This window comes from Ascaphus truei, chromosome 6, assembly GCF_040206685.1.
Source record: "Ascaphus truei isolate aAscTru1 chromosome 6, aAscTru1.hap1, whole genome shotgun sequence".
In the NCBI taxonomy this organism is placed as follows: domain Eukaryota; kingdom Metazoa; phylum Chordata; class Amphibia; order Anura; family Ascaphidae; genus Ascaphus; species Ascaphus truei.
Genome location: NC_134488.1, coordinates 32,480,185 through 32,490,184, shown reverse-complemented (window position 1 = coordinate 32,490,184; position 10,000 = coordinate 32,480,185). Strand labels below are relative to the sequence as shown.

The 10,000-nt window shown below is 56.9% G+C and overlaps 1 protein-coding gene across 1 annotated transcript in view; it reads left to right on the top strand.

The window, feature by feature from the left end:
* Nucleotides 1-9,964, top strand: part of LOC142496849 (membrane-bound glycerophospholipid O-acyltransferase 2-like) — a 13,524-nt gene extending 3,560 nt beyond the window's left edge. The window contains exons 2-8 of the mRNA XM_075603877.1: nt 328-473; nt 2,346-2,423; nt 2,648-2,737; nt 3,218-3,273; nt 4,480-4,528; nt 7,632-7,761; nt 9,448-9,964. Coding sequence (XP_075459992.1) covers nt 328-473; nt 2,346-2,423; nt 2,648-2,737; nt 3,218-3,273; nt 4,480-4,528; nt 7,632-7,761; nt 9,448-9,771 — 873 coding nt within the window. The 3' untranslated portion in view covers nt 9,772-9,964. The remainder of the gene's footprint in view (nt 1-327; nt 474-2,345; nt 2,424-2,647; nt 2,738-3,217; nt 3,274-4,479; nt 4,529-7,631; nt 7,762-9,447) is intronic.
* The last annotated feature ends 36 nt before the right edge of the window (nt 9,965-10,000 follow it).

Below are 10,000 nucleotides of genomic sequence, written 5' to 3'. Positions count from 1 at the left end.
TGTATGTGTATATATATATGTGTGTGTATATATATATATATGTGTGTGTGTATATAATGTGTATGTTTATATAGATATATGTATATCAATGTATATATGTATGTGTCTACGCAAATGTAACTCCGCCCCCAATGCCTCTCGCTTGTCTCGTCGCCGAACCCGAAAATGGGGCAACTCAGATTAATACGCAGACACTGCCCGGCGCGGGGATATAACAGCGCGAGCTGCGATAACATAACCACGGTGTGCCTCTGATACATGCAAATATGTGTATCTGTGTATTGTGTGCGTGTAAAACACAGTGCTGATTAACCCCTCCCTCCCCAGTATTGCTTCCTGGTGGCGCAGTTTTCGGCGCTGGGCCTGGCGTTCCTGTTCCGCTGGTACCTGTCCCCTCCTCAGTGCGGCGCCCCCCTCAGGCACAGTGCGGCATGTCTTCTGGGCCTCTGTTTGTCCCTCTACTGCTTCGGCTGGTGAGAGAGCCCTGCAGAGCATCGCAGTGTAACCCCTTCCCTGCCAGAGAGCCCTGCAGAGCGTCGCAGTGTAACCCCTTCCCTGCCAGAGAGCCCTGCAGAGCGTCGCAGTGTAACCCCTTCCCTGCCAGAGAGCTCTGCAGAGCGTCGCAGTGTAACCCCTTCCCTGCCAGAGAGCTCTACAGAGCATCGCAGTGTAACCCCTTCCCTGCCAAGGAGAGCTCTGCAGAGCGTCGCAGTGTAACCCCTTCCCCGCCAGAGACCCGTGCAGAGCATCGCAGTGTAACCCCTTCCCCGCCAGAGAGCCCTGCAGAGCATCGCAGTGTAACCCCTCTCCTGCCAGATCGAGCCCTGCAGAGCGTCGCAGAGTAACCCATTCCCCGCCAGAGAGAGCCGTGCAGAGCGTCGCAGTGTAACCCCTTCCCGCCAGAGAGCCCTGCAGAGCGTCGCAGAGTAACCCCTTCCCTGCCAGAGAGCACTGCAGAGCGTCGCAGTGTAACCCCTTCCCTGCCAGAGCGCTGCAGAGCATCTCAGTGTAACCCCTTCCCTGCCAGAGAGCGCTGCAGAGCGTCGCAGTGTAACCCCTTCCCTGCCAGAGAGCCCTGCAGAGCGTTGCAGTGTAACCCCCTTCCCTGCCAGAGAGCTCTGCAGAGCATCGCAGTGTAAACCCTTCCCTGCCAGAGAGCTCTGCAGAGCATCGCAGTGTAATCCCTTCCCCGCCAGAGAGCCCTGCAGAGCATCGCAGTGTAACCCCTTCCCCGCCAGAGAGCCCTGCAGAGCATCGCAGTGTAACCCTTCCCCGCCAGAGAGCCCTGCAGAGCATCGCAGTGTAACCCCTCCCCTGCCAGAGCGAGCCCTGCAGAGCGTCGCAGAGTAACCCCTTCCCTGCCAGAGAGCCCTGCAGAGCGTCGCAGAGTAACCCCTTCCCTGCCAGAGAGCCCTGCAGAGCATCGCAGTGTAACCCCTTCCCCGCCAGAGAGCCGTGCAGAGCGTCGAAGTGTAACCCCTTCCCTGTCAGAGCGCTGCAGAGCGTCGCAGTGTAACCCCTTCCCTGCCAGAGCCCTGCAGAGCATCGCAGAGTAACCCCTTCCCCTGCCAGAGAGCGCTGCAGAGCGTCGCAGTGTAACCCCCTTTCCCTGCCAGAGAGCCCTGCAGAGCGTTGCAGTGTAACCCCTTCCCTGCCAGAGAGCCCTGCAGAGCGTCGCAGTGTAACCTTCCCTGCCAGAGAGCACTGCAGAGCGTCGCAGTGTAACCCCTTCCCTGCCAAGGAGAGCTCTGCAGAGCGTCGCAGTGTAACCCCTTCCCTGCCAGAGAGCTCTATAGAGCATCGCAGTGTAACCCCTTCCCTGCCAAGGAGAGCTCTGCAGAGCGTCGAAGTGTAACCCCTTCCCTGACAGAGAGCCCTGCAGAGCATCGCAGTGTAACCCCTTCCCCGCCAGAGAGCCTGCAGAGCATCGCAGTGTAACCCCTTCCCCGCCAGAGAGCCCTGCAGAGCATCGCAGTGTAACCCCTCCCCTGCCAGAGCGAGCCCTGCAGAGCGTCGCAGAGTAACCCCTTCCCTGCCAGAGAGCCCTGCAGAGCGTTGCAGTGTAACCCCTTCCCTGCCAGAGAGCCCTGCAGAGCGTCGCAGTGTAACCCCTTCCCTGCCAGGCAGCGCTGCAGAGCGTCGCAGTGTAACCCCTTCCCTGCCAGAGAGCCCTGCAGAGCGTCGCAGTGTAACCCCTTCCCTGCCAGGCAGCGCTGCAGAGCGTCGCAGTGTAACCCCTTCCCTGCAGGCAGCGCTGCAGAGCGTCGCAGTGTAACCCCTTCCCTGCCAGGCAGCGCTGCAGAGCGTCGCAGTGTAACCCCCTCTCTCTTTCTCCTTCCTCCCAGGCTCACCCTATTCCTGATAGGAGAGGTGGCTCTGGGATACCTCCTGCTAATCACCACTGACCCCAGCAGAGTACACCTGTAAGTGTAAGGGGGGATTAACCCCTAGGTGACTGTGTTACTGATATGTATCCTATGGTAAATAAAATAATATGCTTTGCATTTCTCCGGGAACACTGGAATTCAATGATATGGGGTCATTGTGCTCCTACATGGGGAATATGTGGGGGGCACAGGCTGTATGCTCTGACCTTGTATTGTACAGGTGTGAGGTGATACTCAGTACTGCTCTCTGTTCTCTGCAGGTACACACTGCTGGTGACCATGGGGTATCTCACCGCTTTCCATGTCAGAAGGTTTATAACCCCGTATGAGGATCAGATAGACTTCACTGTGTAAGGAGAGGGGGGAGAGGGAAGGTGCGGAAGTGGGGAGGAGGGGGGACGGGGGGGGGAGGAGGGGGGACGGGGGGGAGGAGGGAGGACGGGGGGAGGAGGGAGGACGGGGGGGAGGAGAGGACGGGGGGGAGGAGGGGGGATGGGGGGGAGGAGGGGGGACGGGGGGGGAGGAAGAGAGGGGGAGGAGGAAGTGAGGGGGAGGAGAGAGAGACTGGGGGAGGAGGGGGGCAGGGGAGGAGAGAGAGACGGGGAGGAGGGGGGCAGGGGAGGAGGGGGGGGAGGAGGGGGAGGGGGGGGAGGAGGGGGAGGGGAGAGAGAGACGGGGGAGGAGGGGGCAGAGGAGGAGGGGGATAATGGAGAGAAGGAAGGGGGACGGGAGGGGAAGGGGAGATGGGGGAGGGGAAGGGGAGATGGGGGAGGGGGAGGGAGAGAGGAGATAACAGACAGACGGACTGATACCACTATCTCTCCCCTCAGGCCCCTGATGGTCCTGACCCAGAAAATAAGCAAAGTGGCCTTCGAATTTCATGACGGTAACAGAGCGACGCTCTGCAGGGGAGGGGGTAGACACTGTGATACTCTGCTGGGGAGAAACACTGATGTTCTGCAGGGGGGAGGTACTTGCGGTGTTCTACGGGGGAGGGGGAGATGCTGCGATGCTCTGCGGGAAGACACTGCGATGCTCTGTTGGGAGGTACTGTGATGCTCTGCGGGGAAGACACAGCGATGCTCTGCGGCGGGAGACACTGTGATGCACTGCGCGCGGGAGGCAATGCTGTGCAGGGGGGAGGTACTGCGATGCCTCTCTGCGGGGGGACGTACTGCGATGCTCTGCAGGGGGAACATACTGCGATGCTCTGCGGCGGGAGACACTGCGATGCTCTGTGGGGTGAGTCACATGTGTCACGTGTTGCGCGAGGGGGAAGATATTACGACGCTCTGCGGCGGGAGACACTGCGATGCTCTGCAGGATCAGTGTGAGATGCTCTGCAGGGTCAGTGGGAGATGCTCTGCAGGGTCAGTGGAAGAAGCTCTGCAGGGTCAGTGGGAGATGCTCTGCAGGGTCAGTGGGAGATGCTCTGCAGGGTCAGTGGGAAAAGCTCTGCAGGGTCAGTGGGAGAAGCTCTGCAGGGTCAGTGGGAGAAGCTCTGCAGGGTCAGTGGGAGATGCTCTGCAGGGTCAGTGGGAGAAGCTCTGCAGGGTCAGTGGGAGAAGCTCTGCAGGGTCAGTGGGAGATGCTCTGCAGGGTCAGTGGGAGAAGCTCTGCAGGGTCAGTGGGAGAAGCTCTGCAGGGTCAGTGGAGATGCTCTGCAGGGTCAGTGGGAGAAGCTCTGCAGGGTCAGTGGGAGAAGCTCTGCAGGGTCAGTGGGAGATGCTCTGCAGGGTCAGTGGGAGAAGCTCTGCAGGGTCAGTGGGAGATGCTCTGCAGGGTCAGTGGGAGAAGCTCTGCAGGGTCAGTGGGAGAAGCTCTGCAGGGTCAGTGGGAGATGCTCTGCAGGGTCAGTGGGAGAAGCTCTGCAGGGTCAGTGGGAGATGCTCTGCAGGGTCAGTGGGAGATGCTCTGCAGGGTCAGTGGGAGATGCTCTGCAGGGTCAGTGGGAGATGCTCTGCAGGGTCAGTGGGAGATGCTCTGCAGGGTCAGTGGGGAGATGCTCTGCAGGGTCAGTGGGAGAAGCTCTGCAGGGTCAGTGGGAGATGCTCTGCAGGGTCAGTGGGAGATGCTCTGCTCTGTGTTGCAGGGTCCCTCAGCGCGGATCTCAGCCCCTCTCAGAGACGTCTCGCAATCCGGTAACTGTTATTTCTCGTGTCTCTCCCCCCCGTGTGCTCTCACCCTCTCCCTCCTCTCCCCCTGTGTGCTCTCACCCTCTCCCTCCACTACCCCTGTGTACTCTCACCCTCTCTCTCCTCTCCCCCTGTGTGCTCTCACCCTCTCTCCCCGTGTGCTGTCACCCTCTCCTCTCTCCCTCTCCCCTTGTGTGCTCTCACCCTCTATCCCCCTGTGTGCTCTCACCCTCTCTCTCTCCTCTCCCCCTCTGTGCTCTCACCCTCTCTCTCTCCTCTCCCCCTGTGTGCTCTAACACCTCTCTCTCTCTCCTCTCCCCCTGTGTGCTCCCACCCTCTCTCTCTCCTCTCCCCGTGTGCTCTCACCTCTCTCCCCCTGTGTGCTCTCACCCCTCTCTCCTCTCCCCTGTGTGCTCTCACCCTCTCTCTCTCCTCTCCCCCTGTGTGCTCTCACCCTCTCCCTCCTCTCCCCTGTGTGCTCTCACCTCTCCCTCCTCTCCCCCTGTGTACTCTCACTCTCCCCTCCTCTCCCCCTGTGTGCTCTCACCCTCTCTCTCCTCTCCCCCTGTGTGCTCTCACCTCTCTCTCCCTCTCCCCCTGTGTGCTCTCACCCTCTCTCCCCGTGTGCTGTCACCCTCTCTCTCTCCTCTCCCCCTGTGTGCTCTAACACCCTCTCTCTCCTCTCCCCCTGTGTGCTCTCACCCTCTCTCTCTCCTCTCCCCGTGTGCTCTCACCCTCTCTCCCCCTGTGTGCTCTCACCCTCTCTCCTCTCCCTGTGTGCTCTCACCCTCTCTCTCTCCTCTCCGCCTGTGTGCTCTCACCCTCTCTCTCTCCTCTCCGCCTGTGTGCTCACCCTCTCTCTCTCCACTCCCCGTGTGCTCTCACCCTCTCTCTCTCCCTCCCCCTGTGTGCTCTCACCCTCTCTATCTCCACTCCCCCTGTGTGCTCTCACCCTCTCTCCCCCCTCTCCCCCTGTGTGCTCTCACCCTCTCTCTCTCTCCTCTCCCCTGTGTGCTCTCACCCTCTCTCTCCTCTCCCCCTGTGTGCTCTCACCCTCTCTCTCCTCTCCCCTGTGTGCTCTCACCCTCTCTCCCTCCTCTCCCCTGTGTGCTCTCACCCTCTCTCCTCCTCTCTCCCTCCTCTCCCCCTGTGTGTTCTCACCTCTCTCCCTCCTCTCTCGTGTGCTCACCCTCTCTCTCTCCTCTCCCCCTGTGTGCTCTCACCCTCTCTCCCTCCCCTCCCCCTGTGTGCTCTCCCCCTCTCTCCCCCTGTGTACTCTCCCCCTCTCTCTCTCCTCTCCCCCTGTGTGCTCTCACCCTCTCTCCCTCCCCTCCCCCTGTGTGTTCTCACCCTCTCTCCCCCTGTGCTCTCACCCTCTCTCCCTCCTCTCCACCCTGTGTGTTCTCACCCTCTCCCCCTGTGCTCTCACCCTCTCTCCTCCCTCCCGCTGTGTGCTCTCACCCTCTCTCCCTCCTCTCCCCCTGTGTGTTCTCACCCTCTCTCCCCCTGTGCTCTCACCCCTCTCTCTCTCCTCTCCCCCTGTGTGCTCTCACCCTCTCTCCTCCTCTCCCCCTGTGTGTTCTCACCCTCTCTCTCCTCTCCCCCTGTGTGCTCTCACCCTCTCTCTCTCCTCTCCCCTGTGTGCTCTCACCCTCTCTCCCTCCTCTCTCAATGTGCTCTCACCCTCTCTCCTCTCCCCCTGTGTGCTCTCACCCTCCTCTCCCGTGTGCTCTCACCCTCTCCCCTGTGTGCTCTCACCCTCCTCTCCCGTGTGCTCTCACCCTCTCTCTCTCCTCTCCCCCTGTGTGCTCTCACCCTCTCTCTCTCCTCTCCACCTGTGTGCTCTCACCCTCTCTCTCTCCTCTCTCCCCGTGTGCTTTCACCCTCTCTCCATTCTCTCCACCTGTGTGCTTTCACCCTCTCTCCCTTCTCTCCCCCTGTGTGCTGTCACCCTCTCCCTTCTCTCCCCCGTGTGCTTTCACCCTCTCTCCCCCTGTGTGCTGTCACCCTCTCTCCCTTCTCTCCCCCTGTGTGCTCTCGCCCTCTCTCCCCCTGTGTGCTCTCACCCCCTTTTTCTCCCCACCTCTCTCTTTCTCTGCCCCCTCTTTATTCCCACCTCTCTCTCCCCCTCCCTCTTTCTCTCCCCCCACCTCCCCTCTGTCTCCCTCCACCTCCCCTCTGTCTCCCTCCCCCTTTCTCCTCCTTATCGCTCTCTCTTCCTCCCCCTGTCTTTCTCCCTCCCCTCTCTTCACCCTATTTGTTTTTCCCATCACCCCTTTCTCTTTTCCCCTCTCTCTCATCCACATGTCCCCTTTCTATTCCCCCTTCTCTCCCCCACTACCCCATTTTTCTCCCATTTTCTCTCTCTCCCCTTCATACCTGTCTCTCTCCCCTCGCCCTCTTTCCCCCCCTCTCTCTTCCACTCCATCCTCTTTCTCCCCTCCTACACTCTCTCCCCCTCCTCCCCTCTCACCTTTCCCTTTTCTATCCCTTCTTTCTCTCTATTCCCCTCTCTCTCCCTACTCCTCCCCTCTGCCCTCACCCCCTTTTTCTCCCACTCCTCCCTCAACCCTCTTTCTATACCCCCTCTCTATACCCCTTCTCTCTCCCCCTCTCCACCTCTCTCTCATGCTCTCTTTTCCCTCTCACCACTTCTCTCTCCCCTTCCTTTCTCTTCCTCCCGCCTTTTTCTTTCCACCTCCCTACCTCTCTTTCTCCCCTCCCCACCTTTCTTTCCCCATCTCTCACTCTTTCCCTCCCTCCCCCTCAATCCGTCTCAATGCCTTTCTCTTTCTCCCCCCTCCCCCTTTTTTTCTTTCCCTCTCCCTATTTTTCTTTCTCTCCCTTCATCTCCCTCTCTCTCTATCTCCTCTCTCTCTATCTCCCTCTCTCTCTATCTCCCTCTCTCTCTCTATCTCCCTCACACCTCTCTCTCCCTCCCCTGTCTCTCTCTTCCCCTCCCATCTCTTTCCCTCTCTCCCCACCTCCTCCCTTTTTCTTCCTCTCTCTCCCCCTTCCCTTCCTCTCTCCACCCCCCCCTCACTCCGTCTTCCCACCCCTCCTCCCTCTCTCTTTCTGTTTCTCACCCCTCTCCCTGTCTCCACTGCAGGGTCCCCCCCAGCCCCCTCTCCTATGCGAGTTACACAGTGGGGTTCCTGGGTCTCCTGGCTGGGCCGCTCTGCTCATATAACGACTACCAGCGATTCATCCTGGGGGAGGAGAGGAGAAGGAACCCAGCAGTGAGTCACACTGTGTGTGTGTGTGTGTGTGTGTGTGTGTGTGTCACCGTGTGTGTGTGTGTGTGTGTGTGTGTGTGTGTGTGTGTGTCACTGTGTGTGTGTGTGTGTGTGTGTGTGTGTGTGTGTGTGTGTGTGTGTGTGTGTGTGTGTGTGTGTGTGTGTGTGTGTGTGTGTGTGTGTGTGTGTGTGTGTGTCTGTCACTGTGTGTGTGTGTGTGTGTGTGTGTGTGTGTGTGTGTGTGTGTGTGTGTCACTGTGTGTGTGTGTGTGTGTGTGTATATGTCACTGTGTGTGTGTATGTCACTGTGTGTGTGTGTGTGTGTGTGTGTGTGTGTGTGTGTGTGTGTGTGTGTGTGTGTATGTCACTGTGTGTGTGTGTGTGTGTGTATGTCACTGTGTGTGTGTGTATGTCACTGTGTGTGTGTGTATGTCACTGTGTGTGTGTGTGTGTGTGTGTGTGTGTATGTCACTGTGTGTGTGTGTATGTCACTGTGTGTGTGTATGCAAAACAGGAGCTGTTTCCTGGAACCAGGGTCTCGAATGATGTATGAATAGTTCCAGTAAGCTTAACTCATGCCTTCCCTCTTCCAAAGCACAACATGTCCTTTTGTCTTTCTTAGTTTTATTGAGGGAGAATCACAGGGAGAAAGGTACTTGTAGATGTAGTGTAGGTAGAGAGTGCTTCTCTGTCTGAAGTGCAGTGTATCAAGGATGAGGCAGTGTAAAACAGAAAGGCCTTGCTGGGGTAAATAGCAGGCAGGTACTCACTCAGAGTCCAGGGTGAAAAGGAAGTGAGGGGCAAGGGTCACACTAGAAGGGAAGTGAGACTATAATAACCGTCAGCAAGGACAGGGGGGTAGGAATAGCCCACTCTCAGCTAGGAGAATAGGAGATGCAGGCAACCAACACTGACTAGGGCTGTGTAAACAACATGCAACAATAATGTTGCCTTTTCACATGCTGCTGGGACAGGGAAAATAGCAGGCAGCTGAACTGGGGAGACATGAATCCCATGAGCTGTAAAGGGAGACAGAGAATATGGAATCCTGTTCCAGGACAAGCTGCATGCTCCTTACATGGAGAAGCGCGGCGATTATATATTTGTTTTGCTGTGTGTGCGCATGTGTCAAACTCTGTGAGAGTGTGTGTACATCACACTATGCCTCCTTATGTGTGTGCGCATGTCAAACTGTGTGTGCGTACGTCACACTCTGTGTGTGTCACCGTGTGTCACATCTGTGTTTCTGTGTCACTGTATGTGTGAGACATGTTACATTGTGGCGTTTTGTAAAGTTCTGCCGTTGTGTTACATTGTGACATTGTTTGTTGTGTGACATCTTATTGTGTTTTATTGTGACGTTGTGTTTTATTGTGACGTGTTGCGTTGTGACTTTGTGTACCATTGTGATATTGTGTGGTGTTGTGACGTGTGACATTGTGTGATGTGCTACGTTGTAATGTTGTTTAGTTGTGACATTGTGTAACATTGGGATGTTTTATGTTGTGTCACATTGTGACGTTACATAGTCACATAGTTACATAGTTACATAGTAGATGAGGTTGAAAACAGACGTACGTCCATCAAGTTCAACCTATGCTAAATTTAGACGACAAACAGTTATCCTGTTTCCAATGATAAGTTGTGTAACATTGTGACGTTTTACGTTGTGTGACCTTGTGATGTCAGGTTGCGGTACGCAGGAAGTTGTGTCTCTGCTCCCTCCTGCTGGCCGCTCACCTCACCCTATCAGATCGCTTCTCTGTGTCATGTGACCCTCACCGCTCTCTGATTGGTCGCTTCCTGGATCTGTATCTGACCGCGGCCTCCCGGAGACCCAAGTATTACTTCGCCTGGACCCTGGGTGAGACCTCTAGGACCGTGGGGCCGAGACCACTAGGAGTGGACACTAGCACGTTTACGACACTGACATCTCAAGGACTGGACACAAAGACCTCTCGGACATTGAGACCTCTAGGACTGAAAACCTACACCTCTAAGAACGGGTACTGAGAGCTCTAGATCTGGACTCTGACACCTCTGGGACACTGTCACCTCTAGGACTGAGACCTCTAGGAGATTGAGCCCTGTATTACTGCACACTGACACTGTAAGACACTAACACCTCTAGGACTTCATAGAGAGACTTCTAGGACACAGTCACCTCTAGGACAAAGTATGTGCGTGTATAATGTATATGTGTATAATGTATATATATATTTATATATATATATATTTCTGT